Source organism: Ursus arctos, unplaced genomic scaffold, assembly GCF_023065955.2.
Source record: "Ursus arctos isolate Adak ecotype North America unplaced genomic scaffold, UrsArc2.0 scaffold_28, whole genome shotgun sequence".
Classification (NCBI taxonomy): domain Eukaryota; kingdom Metazoa; phylum Chordata; class Mammalia; order Carnivora; family Ursidae; genus Ursus; species Ursus arctos.
In genome coordinates this window covers 33,162,598-33,185,685 of record NW_026622963.1, presented here as the reverse complement: position 1 = coordinate 33,185,685, position 23,088 = coordinate 33,162,598, and the positions used below count along the sequence as shown (strand labels likewise).

General features: G+C 54.9%; 1 protein-coding gene across 1 annotated transcript in view; it reads left to right on the top strand.

The window, feature by feature from the left end:
• KIF7 (kinesin family member 7) overlaps positions 1 to 23,088 on the top strand; it is a 33,310-nt gene that overhangs the window by 844 nt on the left and 9,378 nt on the right. Inside the window, exons 2-16 of the mRNA XM_044388405.3 lie at positions 951 to 1,302; positions 2,565 to 2,765; positions 3,155 to 3,548; positions 3,739 to 4,264; positions 4,782 to 4,898; positions 5,352 to 5,576; positions 6,327 to 6,475; positions 6,862 to 6,977; positions 7,140 to 7,292; positions 8,537 to 8,739; positions 19,924 to 20,121; positions 20,450 to 20,575; positions 20,724 to 20,900; positions 21,749 to 21,964; positions 22,682 to 22,888. Coding sequence (XP_044244340.1) covers positions 975 to 1,302; positions 2,565 to 2,765; positions 3,155 to 3,548; positions 3,739 to 4,264; positions 4,782 to 4,898; positions 5,352 to 5,576; positions 6,327 to 6,475; positions 6,862 to 6,977; positions 7,140 to 7,292; positions 8,537 to 8,739; positions 19,924 to 20,121; positions 20,450 to 20,575; positions 20,724 to 20,900; positions 21,749 to 21,964; positions 22,682 to 22,888 — 3,336 coding nt within the window. The 5' untranslated portion in view covers positions 951 to 974. The remainder of the gene's footprint in view (positions 1 to 950; positions 1,303 to 2,564; positions 2,766 to 3,154; positions 3,549 to 3,738; positions 4,265 to 4,781; positions 4,899 to 5,351; positions 5,577 to 6,326; positions 6,476 to 6,861; positions 6,978 to 7,139; positions 7,293 to 8,536; positions 8,740 to 19,923; positions 20,122 to 20,449; positions 20,576 to 20,723; positions 20,901 to 21,748; positions 21,965 to 22,681; positions 22,889 to 23,088) is intronic.

Here is a 23,088-nt window from a genome sequence, read left to right as displayed (position 1 = left end):
ATACAGCACCAAGCGGGACCGCAGGGTCCCTGCCTCCCAGGTCCGTCTGCAACAGAGCGGCCAGTGTCTGGTGGGAGCACCATGGGGCGCTGTGTGTGTGTGTGTGTGTGGTGCTGGGGACACAGAGCAGAGGCGCTTTCCTGGCCCCCCAAGGAAGCCGGGGCCAGCCTAAGCCCGGAGAAAGATGAGAGTGTGTTGGAAGCAGAGAGAAGGTGAGCAGACAAGGTAGGCAGGGCTGTTAAAGTTTTGAATACCAAGGGCAGTGGGGGAGCCTCTTTAAAGAATTTAAGGAGAGTAACAGGATTGCATTTGCAATTTTTAAAGATGCCCCTGGTTGTCCTGGAGGAGGGCACAGGCAGACTGAGAGCGGTGAGGAAGCTGGTCCAGAGGTTAGTGGCCAGGACCTGGGCTTTGGCAATAGGATGGGGAGAAGCAGGTGAACTTGAGAGATATTTAGAAGATGGAATTGGCAGATCTGGTGGTGGGAACTTGGTCTTGAAAGATCTTTTTTGAAGAAGGTGGGGCAGGGGGTGTGAGGTGACAAAGGCAGAGATTACGGAGACCCCAGTGGGTATTAGGGAAAGGAGTTCCCTGATGTGGTGGTGGTGGTGGTGGTAGTGGCGTGCGTGTGTGTGTGTGTGTGTTCTAGGAGATGGGGTCCCAGGGGAAGGGTACAGCTGGAACACAGAAGCCCTTGGGAGTCAGGTGAAGGAGTCAGGGCCTCATTTTGCCAGTGATGGGGGCCGTGAAGTGTTACCGTGTAGGACTGTGTGGGCCCTTGCAGTATTGGGGCACCAGGCTGGCGCAGAGGACGTTCTGCACTTTAATCACCCTCTCTTCCATGTCTCCAAGGTCAGGGGCCCCAGGATCTCGCTCTGGGTCACCTGCGGGGTGAGTCCAGCCCTTGGAGTACAGATGCTGATGGTAGGGGCCTCTTCCTCTCTCTCCAGGGCCCGCAGGAACCCTCCGTCAAAATGGGGCTGGAGACCCAGAGGCTGCCAGGCGCTGAGGAGGCCCCCGTGAGGGTGGCCCTGAGAGTCCGCCCGCTGCTGCCCAAGGAGCTGCTCCACGGGCACCAGGGCTGCCTGACGGTGGAGCCCGAGCACAGCCGTGTCACCCTTGGCCGAGACCGCCACTTTGGCTTCCACGTGGTGCTGGATGAGGACACTGGGCAGGAGACCGTGTACCAGGCCTGTGTGCAGCCCCTCCTCGAGGCTTTCTTTGAGGGCTTCAATGCCACCGTCTTTGCCTACGGTCAGACGGGCTCCGGGAAGACGTACACCATGGGGGAGGCCAGTGTGGGTGAGTGACCCTGCTTGAGGGCCCGGGCCCGTGCAGAGGGCCCTTGGTGTCTCCTGAACTTCTGCCCCTGCCATTCCCTGTCGGAGGTGGGAGCACTGGGGGAAAGAGAGCAGGTCTCCTCCTCAGATCTGCAGCCCGGGGTGGGACCAGCCAGGACCGTAGGCTGACCAGGGTAGGAAGGAAGAGTCCTTACAGGTGGGGGGGGCTTTTTCAACTCCACAGAAATGAGGTCACACTGTGTGGTCCTGCTGATCTCAGTGGGAGGAAAGGCAAGAGAGGTTGGCTTGTCTCTAGAGGTTGTCGGGATGCCGGCCAAGGGTCGGGAATCCGTGTTAGAGTCAGAGTAGTTGGAATGGGGACGGTCCTGGGAGAGCCGCGCTTTGGCTGCCGCCTGGTGAGGGGGCCGGCAGTGCAGTGGGGCTTGGGAGTGGACTCTTGGGAGAGCAGAGATGCTTTGGGCCAGTTGAAGGAACTGCCCCCATATTAAGTAGCTCAGACAGCTTTCTCTTAGGTTGTAAAAGTATCCGTGTTTGTCACGGAAAATTAGGAAAATACAGAAAAACACAAGCACAAAAGAAAACTTACCTGATAATTGCTTTTCAGCAATCACCCACCCTGTTAGCATTCTAGTTTCTTTCTCTGAGGAAATTATTTTACCTTTAAAAAATAAGATTCGATTATACCCACCATTCCTTTATATCCTGCTTTTCTTTTCTTAACAGTGTATCATAAACATTTCTCTATATCATTAAGTACTCTTCAAGCCAATTTTTTAATGGTGGCTTGGCATTCCATTGTGTATATAAGATAATTTACTTAACCAGATCCCCTATTGGATCTTAGGATGTTTGCATTTTTTTGAAGTTATGAAGAGTGCCGCTCTGAACATCCTTTTATTACTTCCTTGGGATAAATTTAGGAGGTCCTTTAGATTTAGAGCATAGACTATAGTAATGAGCTCCCTGTCCCGGGGAGTAATCAAGCCAGGGGTATCTGATGATCTAGCAGGGATGTAGTAGTGGGGATGCTTACATCATGAAAGGGGTTGGTGGGACCTTGAGAGGTTGCTTCCAACTCTGAAATTCTATAATTCTGCCTGACCACCCTGGAGCATGGGCTGTGTCAGGCTACCCAGCTATCCTGGCCCCAGCTGCTACTTTCATGCTAGAGCCCCGGCCTCCAGTGGCTGGCAGGGGCCTCGGGGCCTTGAGCCCTGTCCGGCTGAAGACATGGTGGCAGGAGGCTCTGTGGTGTGTCCCCAGCTTCCCTTCACGAGGACGAGCAGGGCATCATCCCACGGGCCATGGCTGAAGCCTTCAAGCTTATCGATGAGAATGACCTGCTGGACTGTCTGGTGCACGTGTCCTACCTGGAAGTGTATAAGGAGGAGTTCCGAGACCTGCTGGAGGTGGGCACTGCCAGCCGTGACATCCAGCTTCGGGAGGATGATCGGGGAAATGTTGGTGAGGAACTCGGGCCTCTACTGGCTGGGAGTGGGGCTTCACCTGCTGAGGGGTGGATCACCTATCTGGGAGGGGTACCTCCTAACTGGGGAATCCAAGCTCTGGAAGGTTGTGCCTTCCCGTCTCCTGTCGCCACTGAGTTCTGTATATACTTCTGTATCCAGAGTGCAAGGCATTGAGGTGGGCAGGCGACTAGCTGGAGCCCCTCCGCCGGAGCCAGGATAAGCAGGACACCCCACTCCCTATCCCTCCGGTGTCCCGGGCATAGGGAAGGGGCGCCTGGGTCAGGAAGAGCCGTAGAGGGCCAGCCCTGCTCTCTGGGCCAGTCCTCCTGGCGGGTCAGTCCCCGGCAGTTCCTGCCCCCGGCTCACCGCCTTCTGTGCCCGCAGTGCTGTGTGGCGTGAAGGAAGTGGACGTGGAGGGCCTGGACGAGGTGCTGAGCCTCCTGGAGATGGGCAACGCGGCGCGGCACACGGGGGCCACACACTTCAATCGCCTGTCCAGCCGCTCGCACACCGTTTTCACCGTGACCCTGGAACAGCGCGGGCGCGCCCCCAGCCGTCTGCCCCGACCCGCCGCGGGCCAGCTGCTGGTCTCCAAGTTCCATTTCGTGGACCTGGCGGGCTCGGAGAGGGTGCTCAAGACGGGCAGCACGGGCGAGCGGCTCAAGGAGAGCATCCAGATCAACAGCAGCCTCCTGGCGCTGGGCAACGTCATCAGCGCCCTGGGCGACCCCCAGCGCCGCGGCAGCCACATCCCCTACCGGGACTCCAAGATCACCCGGTGAGGGCCCTGCAGCCGGCGGCCCACGGGATCAGGGGCCCCCCTTGGGCCGCTGGTGAGGGAGGGGGGCTGGGACCCGTCTGGCTTCTGGGGGGCACGCCGCCCACCAGTCCGAGGTGCCTGCCCGCGGGGTACGATTCGAGGTCCGGGCTCGAGGGGGCCCCTGACGCGCCCCACCTGGCGTCCTCAGGATCCTCAAAGACTCGCTGGGCGGGAACGCCAAGACGGTGATGATCGCCTGCGTCAGCCCGTCCTCCTCCGACTTCGACGAGACCCTCAACACCCTCAACTACGCCAGCCGCGCCCAGAACATCCGCAACCGCGCCACCGTCAACTGGCGGCCCGAAACGGAGCGCGCGCCCGAGGAGGGAGCGGCCGGAGCGCGCGGACCCCCGCGCCATCGCTCGGAGACGCGCATCATCCACCGTGGCCGGCGCGCCCCCGGCCCGGCCAACGCCCCCGCGGCTGCAGCTGCAGCCGCCCGCCTGGGCGCCGAGTGCGCGCGCTACCGGGCCCGCACCGACGCCGCCTACAGCCTCCTGCGCGAGCTGCAGGCCGAGCCCGGGCTGCCCGGTGCCGCGGCCCGCAAGGTGCGCGACTGGCTGTGCGCCGTCGAGGGCGAGCGCAGCGCTCTGAGCTCCGCTTCCGGGCCCGACAGCGGCATCGAGAGCGCTTCCGCCGAGGAGCAGGCCACGCAGGGGTCCAGCGGGCCAAAGGTGGCCAAGGGCCAGGTGTGGCCCCGGGGAGGGAGGGAACGGGGAAGGAAGAGGTCTTCCTACAGTCCGCCGTGCTCCTGCCCCTTGTCCATCAGCAGAGCACATTACCAATTCAGAGGCACTTATGCTGACGACCTCGATCACATTCCTTACCCTCCCCAAGCCTCATGGTCTTTAGCTGTGAAATGGGGATAACATTGGTATCTACCTCCTGGAGATGTTGTAGGGGCCGAAGGTGCACCAACTGCCTAGCCCAGCATGCTATGGAGCCTATGTAGGTTGTTCCTAGTAATAGCGGTGATGTTATTATTGTTAACAAAAGTATGATTAATAATGACAAGAGATGGCCCAAATAGCTTGCAGAGAGGACCGCTGGCAGGGTGGGCTCTGAGCCCCCCGATTGCAGGCTGGGCTAGGGGAACCCCTGGCAGGGCAGAGGGAGGACTGGGGTGTCCCCGAGACAGGCAGGCTGGTCCTGCCAGCTCCTGCCCCTGAAGCCTCTCTCCTTGCCCGGCAGGACGAGGAAGGGGCAGTGCAGCTGCTTGCCCTGCAGAGCCAGGTGGCCCGGCTGGAGGAGGAGAACCGCGACTTTCTGGCTGCGCTGGAGGACGCCATGGAGCAGTACAAACTGCAGGTGCGCGGCAGGCTTGAGGTGGAATTGAGCGAAGTTTCCCGGGAGAAGAGGGAGTTAGCCAGGGCGGGCTCCTGACGGGTGGGAAGAGATGGGGGAGGCACAAGTGAGCAATCGTGTGGAGGTGAGGAGCTGAATGGTGCGGGGATGAGCGGTGGGACCTTGAGGGGCAGCGGGTCGGGTCCCTGGAGTCAGGCCCTTTTGTCCCAAGCTAACTGGGTCCGCGTTGCTCCTGGCGCCCTCTGGCGGCAGTAGTTGGCAAGAACTTGGAGGACGGACAGGAAGGGAGGGATAGGACCTAACAGGATGGGGTGAGACCTTGACCCTGAACTAGGGCCGTGTGTGCGCCGGTTCTCAGTTTTAGCCTAGAGAGGGCGGGGTGGCCGCAGACCCGCTCTTCATCCCTGCACCCTCCGCAGCCGCATCCCCCATCAGCACCTGGCACTTGTCTTCCAGAGCGACCGGCTGCGGGAGCAGCAGCAGGAAATGGCGGAGCTGCGGCTGCGGCTGGAGCTGGTGCGTCCCGGCTGGGGGGCCCCGGGGCTGCAGGGCCTGCCTCCCGGCGCCTTTGTGCCCCGGCCTCACACAGCCCCCCTGGGGGGTGCCCACAGCCACGCGCTGGGCATGGTGCCCCCTGCCTGCCTTCCTGGAGATGCAGTTGGCCCCGAGGACTGGGGAGAGGTGAGGAGGTGGCGAGGCTGGGTGTCTGCTGAACGGGACGGGCCGGGGCAGGGGGAGGGCGGTGCCGGGGAATGTGCCCTTCACCCCAGGCTTTCCTGGGACCAGCTGTGAGATGCCCCTTTCCAGTGCCCCTAGAGGAAGGGCCAAAATCTGGGTGATTTTGTAGGGCTGCTCAGAAGGCTCTGCTGCCATTGGGCATCCCTGGACTGGTTGCACATGGTGGAGTGAGGTTACAGAGGGGGTTCTGGCTTCCGGCACTGGATGGGAAGCTTGCATACCTCCCGAGATGGGGAGCTCTTCACCTCTGAGGTCGCCCCTTCTGCGTTTGCAAGTTTACTTTTCCATGCCCTAATCTCACTGAGCTTGGCCTCCTGTTTGGGACCTTTTGGACAAAGACTGCTCCTGCATCTTCCAGAAAGCTCTGGGTCGTCTCAGCTGTAAAAGCCCGAGGCACAGAGGAGAGGGAGGGCGTGAGTTTGGCAGGCGTCTGTTGTACACCCATCACTCGGACTGAGTGTTGTTGGTGGTGAGATACGACTTGGGTGCAGATGGCCTGTATACAACAGGGCAGGCTGTCACTTGAGGAGTCCCAGGTGTTGTGGGTGCCAGAGTGGGGGGAGGGAGGAAGCTCCGGCTCCAACTTAGGCTGGGCAGGGGGGCATGGGGGGGGGTGCCAAGACTGGTGATGGGCATGACGGATGGAAGGCGCCCTGGAGGCTCCCTGTCCTGAAGCCCCTGGCCCTCCCCTAGCAGGTGACAAATGGCAGAGAGGCTGGAGCGAAGCTACCAGCGGGGGTAGACGGGCCCGGAAGCGGCTCTTCAGGGGCGTCCGAGGAAGAGGAGGAGCGGGAGGAGGAGCAGGAGGAGCGGCCATCTCAGCGGTCCCTACACCTGCGCAGGTGGGTGGGACCGGCCGCCCGCCTGACGGAAACCAGCTCAGGGCCCAGGCTGGGCTGGAGAAAGATCCCGCTGTGGTCTCAGGGTGCCCTCACCTCTGTACCCCCGTCCAGCTGGGAAGAACAGATGGGGGCGGGGGGCTCGGAACCCAGAGTTCTCACTGGGGTGGATATGCTGGGGGTGGGGGGCGAGGCTTCCCGGTTCTCAGGCTTCACGGCAGCCCTTAGTGCCCCCAACAGCCCAGGGCCCCCTACGCTCAGCGCCCTGGCCTCAGTTCTGCCAGGCTGACACCCTGGCGTTCCACTGACCCTGAGGGGCTAGAAGGCCCAGTGGCTTCTCTTCCTTCCTCTGGCGGGGAAGGGCACGGACTCCTGCCTCTGTCTTCCAGAAACGGGATCGACAAGTGGAGCCAGAGGGTGGGGGCCCAGCCGGGGAGTCCACACGACAGGAAGGGCCCAGAGCTTCACCTTGAGGAACTGGGTGCAGCCATCCCGGGGCCCAGAGGTGAGCTGGGTCCGGTGCGGAGAGGACTCTGCCCCTCCCCGCCGTGGTCCTGCACTGGCCATCCTGGACCGTCCACACCTCATCCCTGGCTGCCCCTGCCCACCGCGTGCCTCTTCCCTCCCCCACCTCCCCCAGTTGGCCTTGACAGTGGGCTTGTTACAGTCGTCGGTGGGAGCAAGGCCCCGGCTCGAGCCCGTCAGACCCCAGCTGCCATGGCCTCTGAGTGGCGGCTGGCCCAAGCCCAACAGAAGATCCGAGAACTGGCCATCAACATCCGCATGAAGGAGGAGCTCATTGGCGAGCTGGTCCGCACAGGTGAGGTGGTGGGCGCTCGGGTGGGCCTCCCACCTGATGCTGGGCAGGAGCAGGGGTCAGATGGTTTAGGTTTGGTAACGAGCTCGGCCTCTTCCAGCTGTGTGACCTTGAGGAGGGGAGATAGCTCTTCTGTGACTCAAGTTTTCTCATCTCTAACGTGGGGACAGTAATTGCGCCTGTTTTATGGGTTGTGGAAGTGAGTTAATTCAGCTGAAGTAGTCAGACTGGTTCTCAGGGAGCTTTCCCCGGTAGTGGTAGTTATTTATCAGTCGCCTGCTGTGTGAGGCACCGTGGTGCACGCAGACTCTCTTGGTCTTAGGGAGTAAACAACGTCCCAAATCATGCCCTGTTTACCACCGGTGACGCGTGTAGAGGGGCTGGGAACGGTTTGACGTAGTGACCAGCTGAGCCTTTTTATTTTCAGAGTTACATGTTTGTTACAAAATGCCTGATGAAAAATTTCAAACACATGAGGAGAGACTGGACCGGTGGGGCCCCTACCCCATCACCCAAATTTAGCGTGACGAGGTTTCCCCCACAGTCATCGCTCCCTTTCTCTTTGCTGAAGTGTTTTGAAGCAAATCCCCAGCATGCTGTCATTTGGCCCCCACACCTTTCGGTATGCCTCTTTTTGGACATTTTAACCAAAATGCTGTGAGCATAGCTAACAAAACATACTGTCACCTGGATGCCCGGAGCACAGGCCCGTCCCCTCAATTCCTTGGCAGGGCCTGCGGGCATCTGGTTTGCTGGAACCCAGCTCCACACGTGTCCCACGTGCTGTGTGTGCTTGCTCGGCCTCTGACGTCTCCCTTCGAGTTCTTTCTCACAGTCCTGTAGAATGGCTCAACCCCCTCCCCCCAACCCCATGTTCTGGGTTTGCCTGTTTGCTTCCGTGTGGTGTTATTTCACTTGTTCCTCTGTCCTCAGCTTTCCTGCAAATGGAAGTTAGTTCTAGAGGCTTGATTATATGTAGGCCCAAGCTCTATATTTGTTAGCATGTATTAGGTAAAACTAAAGCCGGTCTAGCCCCTAATATCCCTGGATCGCTGCTGTCAATAAGGCTCATTTAAAAAGCGAGTAGTCGAAAGGAGAGTAAGTAACTCAGGGTATCTGTGGTCCCAAGGCTGGCAAAACCCATGCAGGTGCCCATGGCTGATGGATGTCTGGAACCCCGCCCAGGGGAGGGAAGGGATGGCCCTCCTGGGGGCCGGCCTATGCTGATGAGCCCCCCTTTCTTCCAGGGAAGGCGGCCCAGGCCCTGAACCGCCAGCACAGCCAGCACATCCGGGAGCTGGAGCAGGAGGCAGAGCAGGTGCGGGCCGAGCTGAGCGAAAGCCAGAGACAGCTGCGGGAGCTCGAGGGCAAGGAGCCTCGGGATGCAGGCGAGCGGTCCCAGCTCCAGGAGTTCCGCAAGAGGGTGGCTGCAGCCCAGAGCCAGGTGCAGGTCAGTGCTGGGACCCTGGGGTGGCGGCTGGAGTCCGGGGATCGAGACACGCAGGCCCCAGTTCCCTGGAACCTGTGGCTGTTCAGGCCCTCGTGCCCCCAGCTGCTGACTGGTTTGGCGAACACACTCCCGGCCTCCCGGGGTGAGGCTGGTGTTAACACAGAAGTCCGTGGCTCTGGGGGGTCGGCTCAGCTTTAAACACAGCAGAGGCAGGGAGGCCAGTCCTGCCTGGAAACCAGTGAGAGGAGGAAGGGTGGGCATCGAAAGCAAGGTACCCCTTCCTCATGCAGTCCTCCCCTCCCCCCCAGTTCCCTAGTCTCTTAACCTCTCCATTCCCCCTTCCCTCTGTTTTTCTACGCATCCGTCCATATGTCTGTCTCATCCATACACCTGTTTATCATTTTGTTGGTTTGTAACCCCCTCTGGAGCTTCCCAGGTATAACTTGCAATGGGTCCCCATACTCGGAGGGCAGGGAGAAATGGAAGAAAGAGCCGGCCACTCCAAGTGGGACAGTGGCGGGTGTACCAAGCAAGGGAACTTGTCTTGGGTGCCCCTCTTTCTGCAGTGGGCTCTGAGCCCTCAGCAAGGGGTCCGATTGACTTGGAGGTGGCTCCTCTGGCGGCCGTCTGGCTACCTGGGAGGCAGATGCCCCAGCAACAACATAGGCACATGTGAGAGAGAATGCAGAATGAAACATTGATCCCCAAATCAGTGACAGCTTTTTCTAAGAGCCCCGTGAGCCGAGCCACTGGTTTACTAAGTCCCCGAGACTGGGGGTTGGATCACTCAGGGCGTTCACTTATGTCCTTGTGTAGTTTAATAAAGATCATACATTAGGCTCATCAGCTGTGAACGCCCCACATCCTGTTTGGATAAAGGCTCTGTTGGTTATCATCTAAGCCTGGCTGGTTGAATTCAGTAAGGGCTTCCACGTGTGCTGTAACCTCCAGGCCAGTGAAGGGAACCCAGATGGCAGCCGCAGTGTATTTTTGGAAAACGGTATCCACCTGGCCTTGAGAAGAGGCAGGTGGGCACCTTTAGGAAACTGATGGTTGTGCGTACCATCCATGTTGGCTGGGGGAGGCGGCACCGTCACACGTGTAAAGATGGACTGGGGTGGGATCTGCCCGGCCCCCAGCTTCTGCCCTCGCTCAGTGGCGCACATTCCATTCTGCATATAGTGCACTTCGGCAGCTCCAGCTCGTAGCAGGACAACAGAGTCCCAGTGGGGATTGGATAGTTCCCTCGCACCTGGGGGTGTGACGTAACTTCCCCGTCCTGATGGGACGTCCTGTGGCAAGTTCTGGTAGATAATCCCTTTCCCAGACACGATGGGGCTTGGTGTTCCCAGCAGCATAGCCCATTGCTCCCCGGTAAGAGCTGGGACAATGGCTGTTTCCCACGACTTCCGTATCTTTACGGAATTGGGTGCCTTGCCGGGGGTCCGCAGTCTGGCATGCGGGGCAACAGGCCCTGCTGGTTGATCATTCAAATATCTTAAAGCCTGGGGCAATCCTTTAGTCCAATCAGCCAGACTGGATTCATCTGTTAATAATTTAATCTGGTGGTTTTGTTGTTGAAGTCTCGTTGACACACAGGGTTACATTCGTTTCAGGTGTGGGACATAGTGATTCGACAAGCTGATACATTATGCTGGGCTCGGCACCAGTGCAGCTACCATTGTCCCCACACAACGCTGCTTCAGTACCATTGAGTATATTCCGTGTGCTGTGCCTTTCACCCCCATGATTTATTCATTCCATAGCTGGAAGCCTGGACCTCCCATCCCCCCCAGCCGTGAGTTTGTTCCCTGTATTTATGGGTCTGTCTGTGCTGTTTGTTCATCTGTTCTTTGGATTCCACGTACAGGCAAAATCATACAGTGTTTGTCTTTCCCTTATTTCGCTGAGCATAATACTCTCTGGGTCCATCCATGTCGTTGCAGATGGCAAGCTCGCGTTCGTTTTTAAGGGCTGAGTGATAGTCGTTGTGTGTTTGTACCATGTCTTTATCCATTCGTTTATCAGTGGACACTTGGGCTGCTTCCGTATCTGGCTGTTGTAAGTAATGCTGCAATAGGGGGCGCCCGGGGGGCCCAGTCGGCGAAGCGTCTGCCTTCGGCTCAGGTCATGGTCCTGGCGTCCTGGGATTGAGCCCCATGTCTGGCTCTCTGCTCAGCGGGGAGCCTGCTTCTCCCTCTGCCTCTCCCCTCTGCTTGTGCTCTCTTGCTCACTCTCTCTCAAATACAATCTTTAAAAAAATAACACTGCAATAAACATGGGGATGCTTATATTCTTTCAAATTAGTGTTTCCGTTTTCTTTGAGTAAATACCGATTTCTGGATTCTATGGTATTTCTGTTTTTAATTTTTTTGCGGACCCTCGTGCTGTCTTCCTTAGTGGCTGCACTGCTTTGCATTCCCAGCGAGGATTCACGAGTGTTCTTCCTCCCCCCTCCTTATTTAGACTTATTTCTTGTCTTTTTAATTCTAGCCATTCTGACGGCTGTGAGGTGATACCTCATTGTGGTTTTGACCTGCATTTCCCCGAGGATGAGCGACGCTGAGCACCTTTTCATGTGTGTGTTGGCCGTCTGCATGTCTTCTTTGGAGGAATGTCTGTTCATGTCTTCTGCCCATTTTTAATTGGATTATTTGTCTTTTTGGTGTTGAGTTGTATAAGTTCTTCATATATTCTGGATACTAATCCTTATTGGATGTGTCATGTGCAAATATCTTCTCCCGTTCCCCAGGTCGCCTTTTAGTTTTGTTGGGTGTTTCATTTGCTGTGCAGAAGCTCTTTATTTGGATGTAGTCCCAACAGTTAATTTTTGCTTCTATTTCCCTTGCCGCAGGAGACAGATCTAAAAAAAAGTTGCTACAGCCGTTGTCAGAAAAGTTACTGTCCGTGCTTCCTTCTAGGATTTTTATGGTTTTGGGTCTCACATTTAGGTCCTTACTCCATTTTGAGTTTATTTTTGTGTGTGATATAAGAAAGTGGTCCTGTTTCATTCTTTTGCACGTGGCTGTCCAGTCTACCCAGCACCAGTTGTTGAAGAGGCTTTTTCCCATTGGATGTTCTTGCCTCCTTTGTCAAAAATAATTAACCCCATAAGCATGGTTTATTTCTGGGCTTTCTATTCTGTTTTGTTGATCTGTGTGTCTTTTTTTTTTTTTTTTTTTTAAGATTTATTTGCGAGAGAGAGCGTGCATGCATGCACAAGTGGGAGGGACAGAGGGAGAGAGTGCCAGGACCCTAAGATCATGACTTGAGCCAAAAGCAAGAGTAGGATGCTCAACCCACTGAGCCACCCAGGCGCCCCTGTGTGTCTGTTTCTGTGCCAGTACCATACCGTTTTGATTCCTACAGCTTTGTAACAAAACACAAAATCCGGGATTGTGATACCTCCAGCTTTTTCTTTTTCAAAATTGCTTTGGCTATTTGGGGGTCTTTTGGGGTTCCATACACATTTTAGAATTGTTTATTCTAACTCTGTGAAAAATGCAGTTGGTATTTTGATAGGGATTGCATTGAATCTATAGATTGCTTTGGGCGGTGTAGACGTTTTAACGATATTTGTTCATCTAGTCCGTGAGCACGGACTGTCTTTCCATTTATGTCTTCTTCAGTTTTTTTCATCAGTGTTTTGTAGTTTTCAGAGTACACACCTTTCACCTCTTTGGGTAGGTTTATTCCTAGATATTTTATTATTTTTGGTGCAATTGTAGATGGAATTGTTTTCTTAATTTCTCTTTCTGCTGCTTCATTATTAATGTGAAGAAATGCAACAGATTTCTGTACATTGATTTTGTATCCTGCAAGTTTATTGAATTCATTTATCAGTTCTAATAGTTTTTTTGGTGGAGTCTTTAGGGTTTTCTGTATATAGTATGTCATCTGCATATAGTGAGAGTTTTACTTCCTGTTTACCAATTTGGATACTTTTTATTTCTTGTCTGATTGCTATGGCTAGAACTGCTAGTACTGTGTTGAATAAAAGTGATGAGAGTGGACACCCTTGTCTTGTTCCCGAAAAGTTCTCAGTTTTTCAGCATTGAGTATGATGTCAGCTGTGGGTTTATCATATATGGCCTTTCTTATGTGGACGTTTGTTTCTTCTGAACCTACTTTTATTGAGGGTTTTTATCATGGATGGATGTTGTAGTTTGTCAAATGTGTTTTCTGCATCTATTAAAATGATCATGTGGTTTTTATCCTTTCTCTTATTGATGTGATGCAGCACATTGATTTGCAGATATTGAACCACCCCTGCATCCTGGGAATAAATCCCACTTGATCGTGGTAAATGATTTTTTTAATGTGTTGTTGGATTCAGTTTGTTAGTACTTTGTTGAGGATTTTTGCATCTATGTTCATCAGAGATATTGGCCTGTAATTCTCTTTTTTGGTAGTGTCTTTATCTGGTTTTAGTATCATGGTAGTGCTGGCTTCATAGAATGGATTTAGAAGATTCCGTTCTTCTATTTTTTTGAATTGTTTGAGAACAGTGGGTATTAACTCTCTTTAAATGTTTGGTAGAAGAGCACCTGGGTGGCTCAGTTGGTTAAGTGTTCAACTCTTGATTTTGGCTCAGGTCATGATCTCGGGGTCCTGGGATCAGGCCCTGTGTCAGGCTCCCTGCTCAGCAGGTCATCTTCTTATCTTCCTCTCCCTCTGCCCCTCCCCCTGCTCGTGCTCTCTCTCTCTCTAAAATCTTTAAAAATAAATAAACATTTGGTAGCATTCATCTGTCCTGGACTTCTGTTAGTTGGGAGTTTTTAATTATCAACTCAATTTCATTGCTGATAATCGGTCTGTTCAAATTTTCTATTCCAGGTTCAGTTTCAGGAAGTTATGTTTCTAGGAATTTATCCATTTCTTCTAGGTTGTTCAATTTGTTGGCATATCCATTTTTCATAATATTCTCTTACAGTCCTTTGTATTTCTGTGCTGTTGGTTATTTCACTTTCATTTCTGATTTTGAGTCCTGTCTTTTTCTTTCCTTTTTTTTTTTTTTTTTTTTTTTTGGCTAGGATAGGTTTGACTAAAGGTTTATCAATTTTGTTGATCTTTTCAAGGAACAAGCTCCTGGTTTCATTGATCTGTTCTGTTTCCTTAGTTTCTATATCACTTATTTCTGCTCTAATCTTTATTGTTTCCTTCCTTCTGCTGGATTTGGGTTTTGTTTGTTCTTTTTCCAGCTCCTTTAGGTGTAAGGTTAGTTGCTTGAGATTTTTCTTGCTCCTTGAGGTTGGCCTGTATTGCTACAAACTTCCCTCTTAGAACTGCTTTTGCTGCTTCCCAAAGATTTTGGACCGTTGTTTTTCATTTTCATTTGTCTCTGTGTATGTTTTGATTCCTCTTTGGTTTCTTGGCTGACCTGTCCATTGTCTGGTAGCATATTTACCCTCCACATATTTGTGCTCTTTCCAGATTTTTTTCTTGTGGTTGATTTCTGGTTTCATAGCGCTGTGGTCAGGGTGCACAGTGTATGACTTCGATCTCTTTGAATTTGTTGAGATTTATTTTGTGTCCTAATATGTGGTCTATCCTGGAGAATGTTCCATGTGCACTTGAATATGTGTCCTGCTGTTTTAGGATGGAATGTTACGAATACGTCAGTTGAAGCTCTTCTGGTCCAGTGTGTCATTCAGAGCCACTGTTACCTTGTTGATTTCTGTTTGGATGATCTGTCCATTGCTGTAAATGGGGTGATAAAGTCCTCTACTATTACCGTATTACTATCGATTACTTTTGTTGGTTATTAGCTGCTTTATAGATTTGGGTGCTCCCATATTGGCTGCATAAATATTTACAATTGTTATATCTTCTTGTTGAATTGTCCCCCTCATTATTATATAGTGTCCTTCCTTGTTCTTGTTACAGTCTTTGTTTTAAAGTCTATTTTGTCCTGTATCAGTATTGCTACCCTGGCTGTCTTTTCACATCCATTTGCATGATAAATGTTCTCCATCCCCTCACTTTCAATCTGCAAGTGTCTTTTGGTCTGAAATGAGTCTCTTATAGGCAGCGTATAGATGGGTCTTGTTTTTTTTATCCATCTTGTCACTGTATGTCTTTTGATTGGAGCAGTTAGTCCATTTAGGTTCAAAGTAATTCTTGACAGGCGTGTACTTAGTGCCATTTTGTTCCTTGTTTGAGTTATTTTTTGTAGTTCCTCTTGGTTCCTTTATTCTCTTGCTCACTTCTGTCTTGGTTTGCTGGCTTTAATGATAGATTTCTTTCTCTTCATTTTTTTATATATCTGTTTATATATTTTTATATATCTATATATAAAAATATATTTATATATATATGTTTTATATGTCAGATATATACATATATATATATCTATCATGGGTTTTTGATTCATCATTACCAATACATTTGTGTATAATATTTTCTGCATGGAGCAGTCTATCTTCAGTTGATGGTGGGTTGAGTTTGAACCCATTCTTTACTCTTCTCCCTTCCATGTTTTAGGTATATGGTGTCCCTTCGTTGATTTTTACAGATCGACTTATTTTTTACTGCTTTCATACTTGCTACTTTTCTTACTCTTACTCATGGTCTTTCCTTTCCACTCAGAGTCACCTGAAACATTTCTTGCAGGGCTGGTTTAGTGGTCATGAACTCCTTTAGCTTTTGTTTGCCTGGGAAATTGTTTATCTCTCCTTCTATTTTAGGAGGCCACTTTCTTCTGACCTGCAAAGTTTCTGCTGAAAAATCCGTTGATAGCCTTAGGGGTTTTCCTTGTATGTAACTGTTTTCTCTTAACTGTTTTTATTTTATTTATGTTTTAAAGATTTTATTTATTTGCGAGAGAGAGCAAGCAAGTGAGAATGAGAAAGAACATGAGTCGGGGGAGAGGCAGAGGGAGAGGGAGAAGCAGGCTCTCTACTGAGCAGGCAGCCAGATGTGGGGCTCAATCCTGGGACTCAGGGACCAAGACCTGAGCCGAAGGCAGATGCTTAACTGACTGAGCCACCAGGTACCCCTCTTAACTGCTATTAAAATTCTCTCTTTATCACTACTTTTTGCCATTTTAATTACTAAATGTTTTGTTGTGGGCTTTCTTGGGTTGATTTTGTTGGGGGAGTTTCTGTGCCTCCTGGATCTGGATATGTTTCCTTCCCCAGATTAAGGAAGTTTTCAGCTGTTATTTCTTGAAATAGACTTTCTGCGCTCTTTTCTCCATCTTCTCCTTCTGGGATCCTTATAATGCAAATGTTATTACACTGGATAGAGTTGCTGAGTTCCCTAAGTCCATTCTCATTTTGCTTATATTTTTTTCTCTCACATGCTCACCTTGATTACTTTCCATTATTCTGTCCTCATCCATTCTTCTTCTAGTCTATTTATTCTCTGTAGTGTCTTTTCAGTTTCATTTATTCTGTTCTTATCTGGTTCTCTTTTAATCTCTTTGTTAAGGGCCTCCCTGATGTCCTTCAGTCTTTTCTCAAGTCCAGTGAGTGTCTTTATGACTGTTACTTTAAATTCTCTATCAGGCATATTCCTTATCTCTGTTTCACTTTGGTCTTTTGCTGTGATTTCTGTTCTGTTTTTACATTTGGGACATATTCCTCTGTCTCCTCATTTTGTCTAACTTTGTCTGTTTCTCTGTGTTCAGAGAGTCAGCTACAGCTCCCGCTCTTGAAAGTAGCGGCCTCATGAGGAAGAGGTCCTATAGAGCCCTGCAGTGCGGTGTCCCCTGTTCCCCAGAACCTGGCGTTTCCGAAATGTCTCGTATGTGTGTGGTAGGCACCCTAGCGTGTGGCTGAGGCACTTTTGCCATCAGTCTGGTCGTCTGCAGTGGCTCTCTTTGCCTGTCGTGGCCAGGGTTTTGGTGCTTGTGCTGGTAGTGGGCCATTCTGGGACCACCCTGGGCTTGACTTGAGTCAGACTAGGCATTGGCCAGAGCTGTGGCAGCTCCGAACTGCAGGGCCCTTTTCCTGTGTTTTCCTCCCAGCAGCTTTTATTGGTGGGCACAGCCTGTGGTCAGACCAGACGTCTGCCCCCAGCCCACTGCTGGGGCCGCAGTCTGACTGGTGTGTGTGGTTCTATGTCCCTCTCCCTGGGGCAAGAGTCGCTTTGGAGTGGTGCTGGCTTCTGTCAGGGCCGTTGGCACACCGCCGCGCTTGTGGCCTGGCTTTGGATGGGCTCCCGCCAAGAGCGTGTTGGTGGGGGCGGAGCTGCAACGTGCACAGGGGCGGGGCATCAGCCTCAGCAAGGTTCGAGGGCCGGTGCTCTTGTGCGAGGGAACCTGCCGCCATGACCAGGACTGACCGTGGCATTGGAGGAGGCGGATCTGTAAGGAATGGGGCAGAGAGAGTTTGCAAGGTTTGCTCCTTCCTTCTGGGAGAGCACCCCTGTCTCACCGGGACTCAGGCGGGCCGGGCTGCAGGGAGCAGATCCGCTGGAGCATGGTGGGACGGGACGGGGCTCCGTGTACGTGAGTTAATTAGCGGGTATTGGTGCTGCCGGATTCCTGCAAATGGCCGAGCATTGATGCTGGGGGGGGGGGGGGCAGAAGAGGGTGAGGGTTCTTCCAGCTCCTTTGTTCCTGGGGGAGTCTCCCAGTGCCCTCTGTCCCTCCAGAATATCCCTGAGGTTAGTGAATTACTCTCCCTCCCCTGTGCACGGCATTTTTCAGACTCCTGCTTCTGTGCTGTATCTCCATGGCTCCTGTGTTGTGCTGTCTCTTTAACGGCGGGGACTCACTTCCTGTGGCCTCAGGGCCCTCCCTGAGCTGAGCCGGCTGAGGTTTGTAGTTCCAGGCTTGAAATCCCGCTACGTGCTAGTTGTAAGAACTCTGGAAATTTGGCCCCTCTGGTTTTCAAAGCCAAATGCTCTGGTGATTGGCTCCCATGCGGGCTCCCTGGTGTGAGGTCTGTTTCTCTCCCTTCTCCACTTCCTTGGCATCCGTCCCATCCCTCCTGCGGACAGTCCTGTGGTCCAGTTAGCATCCACGGCTCCACCCTTCCCGCCGTCTTCGATGTGCCTCTTCTCTACATTCAGTTGTGAAGTCTGTTCTGCCATTCTCGGGTCGTTTTCTGGATCGTTTGTACCGAGGCGAGCGTTATCTAGTTTTGCCCTGGGATGAGGAGAGCCTCGGGTCCTCCTACTTCCCCGTCTTCCTCCATCCCTCCTGCAATTTCCCATACCCATTCAGCTTTCACTGCAACGCTCTAGCCGTGAATCAGTGCCCGCTCACGTGGCTGAAGCTTTTACTGATAGATACTCTCCGTCTTCCGGAGGCTGTGGACTGGACTTGGGGCAAGGAAACTGCTAGAGCAGTTTGCAAAAGGTCTCCCCCCCACTTTTTTCTGTAGTCTCCGTGGGCAGTGTTTTGGTTATCTCCCGGGGTGTTTATATTTGGAAGACTTGATGAGATTTATACACTTAAGGGACAGAGAAAGCATGCAAGTTTTCTTCTAGGAGTTTTGGGGTAATTGCTCTTTAAAGTTTTCCTTCGTGGGGGCGCCTGGTGGCTCAATCGGTTCAGTGTCTGCCTTTGGCTCAGGTCATGATCTCAGGGTCCTGGGATCGAGCCCCACATCGGGCTCCCTGCAGCTCCCCCTGCTTGTGCATGCTCTCTCTCTCTCCCCCCCCCCACCGTCAAATAAATAAAATCTTTAAAAAAAAAAGAATTTTCCTTTGTGTCGGGTCAGAGCCGTGGCCCACTTTGGCTGCTTCCTCATCAGTTACCACCACATCCTCCTCTTTGTTCTGATCGCCTTCCTAGAGATTCCATCTCGTAGTGTCTGAACCAGGCTTTGTCACAAGCCCAGATGTCGATCGGAGGTGCCTTGTGCCCTCGTCCTTGTAGCTTTACAAGGTCTCCAGCTTAATACTCTGCCTTCCCACCTTGCCTGCCAGCCCAGAAGGCAGCAGACTGGGGGGCATTCCCACGTGTGTCTCTAATCTCAGCTCTTCTAAATCTAACTCAAGCTCAGCCTCTAGCTGGGCCTCGGCGGCCACATGTACTGGCCACAGTCGAGGCTGGCCCACTACGCAGCCTTGCCGTTTGCTTCTCTGCCCCAGCCCACAATCCCCCAAATCAGCCCGCATTTTCAAGGTGTCCCCCAGTCATGCCATCCATAAGCATCTGACAATAGGGGCTGCCCCTCCACACTCAGAGGTCGATGGCCAGCTCGGGATTTCCCCTGATGCTTGTTTCCCGAGGCCCATTTCTTCAGTGGCAGTCTCCTTGGGAGCTTCCCGGATGTAATCTGAAATCGGTCCCCGCATGTGGAGGGTGGGGAGAGGCCAAAGAGGCAGCCGCTCCAGGTTCGAAGGTGGTGGTTTAGTAAGCAAAGGGAATTTATTGATGCGACTTGCCTTGGGCTCACCTGCTACATCTTAAAAGTTTATCAAGGGGCCTTAACCGGGTTCAGTGTAATGTGAGCCGTGCAGTGTTCTCAGCTCCACGTCACTGTCTCAAGGCCACGTCCTCTGGGAGCGGGAAAGGCCAGCAGAACCCACACTCCGAGGACGGGGGAGGGGGTGAGGCGCCCCGACCATCCGGGTCCAGCTCACAGGTGAACCAGTGAGCACATCTTCCGACGGCCTTCCCCAACACATTTGGTCACAGTTGATGTGACCCACTGTCCGTTTATCCATCTGTCCGTTTGTCCTTCTACTGCCTTTTGTTGATCCGTGCATTATCTGCTCAGCCTGTTTTTCTGCCCTTCTATGATCCCATCCATCCGTCTGTCCACCCTTCCATCCATCCATCCTTACAGCTGTCCATCCCTCCTTCCTTCCTTTTCTCAGTTCAGGTGTCTGAGAGACACTTCAGTAGAATGTTCGAGAGCGTGGGCTCTGGAACCCGACTGGTTGGGTTGGAATCCCAGCTCTGCCGTTGACTAGCTGTGTGTCCTCGCTCAGGTTTCCTGACCTGCTGGTGCCTCAGTTTCCTCATCTGTAAAGTAGGGGGATAATGATAATCCTGTTGTGCCCTAGGAAGGTCAGGATCACTTGGTACAGAGCACTTGCTGGGTGCCTGGTACGCAGCAAATGTCAGAGTGGCCACTGTCATGAGTCTTCTGCTGTCATTCGTCCATGACCAGCTGGCCTGTGTCCCCCTCTGTCCGCCCCTCTATCCATTGCTCGCCCTTTGGTCCTGCCCCGCGGGTTGCGGGTTGGGTGTGGTGGGGCCCAGCGGATGCTGTGTCGGTGCAGGTGCTGCGGGAGAAGAAGCAGGCAACAGAGCGGCTGGCGTCGCTGTCGGCCCAGAGCGAGAAGCGGCTGCAGGAGCTCGAGCGGCACGTGCAGCTCATGCGACAGCAGCAGGGGCAGCTGCAGAGGCGGCTTCGCGAGGAGACAGAGCAGAAGCGGCGCCTGGAGACGGAGATGAACAAGCGGCAGCACCGTGTCAAGGTCGGACGGGGGGGGAGGGGCACGGGTGCCAGGGAGGCCAGCAGGCGCGTCTCGGGGCCCCCCACTTCTGGTGGTGTGACCTCCTCCGCGGGTTGCTTGGGCTCCCTGAGCGTGGTTGACCTGAAAAGGAGGGGGGCCAAGGGCACCGCGAGGCTCAGGAGGTGAGCTGTGCGCAGGCACCGGGCCGCCCATGCTGCTGCTGGTCCCCGCGAGATGTGGGGCGGCGAGCCCAGCTCCAGAGGGGTTTTGGGGCGCACAGGCAGCTCCTGGAGAGACTCGGCACCCCCCACGGCCCCGCCGCTGAGCTGCTCACCTGCCGTGTCCGCAGGAGCTGGAGCGGAGACACGAGCAGCAGCAGAAGATTCTGAAGATCAAGACGGAAGAGATCGCGGCGTTCCAGAGAAAGCGGCGCAGCGGCAGCAACGGCTCCGTGGTCAGCCTGGAGCAGCAGCAGGTGCAGCCGGCGCCGGGCCAGGTCCCCGGGAGCGCCCGCGGCCCGCAGGGTTGCCAGGGGCGTGTTCTCCCCCCCCACCCTGGGTGGAGGCCTGTCCGGCCCGGGGCAAGAGCTGAGTTCCCTCCCTGCCTCCCCCACCCTCCTCTAGAAGATCGAGGAGCAGAAGAAGTGGCTGGATCAGGAGATGGAGAAGGTTCTGCAGCAGCGGCGGGCACTGGAGGAGCTGGGGGAGGAGCTCCACAAGCGGGAGGCCATCCTGGCCAAGAAGGAGGCCCTGATGCAGGAGAAGACGGGGCTGGAGAGCAAGCGCCTCCGGTCCAGCCAGGTGAGGTCCTGCCAGCTGGGGTCCTTCCAGTTGAGGTCCCTCCAGACGATAACCCTGCCAGGTGAGGTCTAGACAGGTGAGGTTCTTCTGGGCGATGTCCCTGCCAGGTCAGGTCCAGCCATGGGAAGCTCGGTCCTACAGGACGGTAGCCTGTGGACCCCTCCGGCCTCCAGGACATCCGGGTGTTCATGATCAGGCTCCGATGTTTATGACGCTGCTCTGGGCTGCGCGGGCAGCACAAGGACTCGCAGGTGTGGAAACGGGGGCCGGCCGAGGAGGACCAGCCCTCACTGGCGCGGGAGGCGGAGAGACCTGGGCGCATGGCCGGCCTGCCTCTCTCCACCCTGCCGAATAAGGAGCTTCTGAGCCAGTTTCCGCCTCAGTCCAGTGGAATCACAGTGTTGCCGTGCAGATGGGAAGGGGGTGTGTCAAACACAAAACCAGAGCCTGGGCCAGGAGCCGGTGCTCCGGCTGGGTCCCCACCGGGGTCCGGACCCGCTGTTGCTGTCACAGAGCACTTTGGAGGCCAGGAGCGGGCAGGGAGGGCGCTGCCGGGTTGTCACCCTCAGAGCCCCCTCTTCCTCCCACATCGGGCCCCTGGAAGGGTCTGCTCGGCTTTCGTCCGTGCCTTCCCCTTTTCGCCAGTGCCTTTTCCCGTGCTTGTCGGTGTCCTGGGCCATTCCCGGGGGCCCCACTCCCTGAGCTCCCGCAGGACCGAGAGCCAGGCCTCCGCACAGAGCAGCGCTCCTGGATCGCGGGCCTCTTGAGGGAAGGGGCGGGGCCGCTTGTGTCACCCCTGTGAGGACGGGGCCTGCTCCCTCCGTGACAGCCGGCGGTGCCGCCCCTAGGCGCTCAGTGAGGACATCGTGCGCGTGTCCAGCCGGCTGGAGCACCTGGAGAAGGAGCTGTCGGAGAAGAGTGGGCAGCTGCGGCAGGGCAGCGCCCAGAGCCAGCAGCGGCTCCGCGGGGAGATCGACGCCCTGCGCCAGGAGAAGGACGCACTGCTGAAGCAGCGCCTGGACATCGACGGCAAGCTGAGGCGGGGCAGCCTGCTGTCGCCAGAGGTGAGACCCGCCGCCGGGCTTCCCCGTCCCCTCCTCTGTTCGCTCTCCTCAGCCTGGCCCGGCGCTGGGCCCTGCTGCTTCCCGAATGTGCTTTTCCCGCTGGCGAGTTCCAGAGAGGGGGGTGGCGGCCCGGGGCATGCTGGCCTGGCCCCGCCGCCGACTCTGGCCCCCTCGGCTGGGACACCCGGGCTGGGTCCTCGAGGTTTCTGCCCAGCGGGACCCTGGGTGCACCCCACGTTCTGCGCGGTGTCAGCCTGCGTGTCCCACGCCTGGGCTCCGCCTGTGGGAATGAGTGTCAGCAGCACATCCCTGCACCTCGTGGCCAGTCCCTGAGCAGCAGGGAGAGCCCTGCTGTGGTCATGTCACCCCACAGACCTTCTGGTGCCTCCGTGGCAGTCCCGCCTGGCTGTCCCTTGGGCGTAGAGTGTTCTGGGCTCCCTGCTATAGATGATGGGAGAGGCGGTGTGCTGCAGAAAGGAGCCTCTCAGAGCCCTGGCCGCCCCCTGGGGTCGGGGCTGTAATGGAAACTGCCTGTCCCTGCCATACTGGGCAGGGACACTGCTCCTGTCGTGCTGACGGCCTGCTCAGGATGGGGGGACACAATGTCTGCCTCATGGCCAGGCGCTGGCATTGTCTGCCCGGGGCTGTCGTTCCGGGAGTGGCTGTGTGCGATGCGAGAAGCCGGGCCTCCCCTCCACACGTGGCCGTGTCCCGCAGGAGGAGCGGACGCTGTTCCAGCTGGACGAGGCCATCGAGGCCCTGGACGCAGCCATCGAGTACAAGAACGAGGCCATCACGTGCCGCCAGCGGGTGCTGCGTGCCTCGGCCTCCTTGCTGTCCCAGTGCGAGATGAACCTCATGGCCAAGCTCAGCTACCTCTCGTCCTCGGAGACCAGAGCCCTACTCTGCAAGTACTTTGACAAGGTGGGTCACTGGCTCCCGGCCACCACCTTCTGGTGCTTGTGGGGGGGGGGGGGGTGTCTGATGGCAGCTGCAGAGAAGGCGCTGTTTCCTCCCTGCTGCGAGGACGGAGTCACGGCGAACTCCAGTCTCCAGGGCTGCCTCAGACTCTTGTTAAGACCTTTCTTAGAGTAAGACCCAGTCCTCCCCCCTTTATTTTCCCC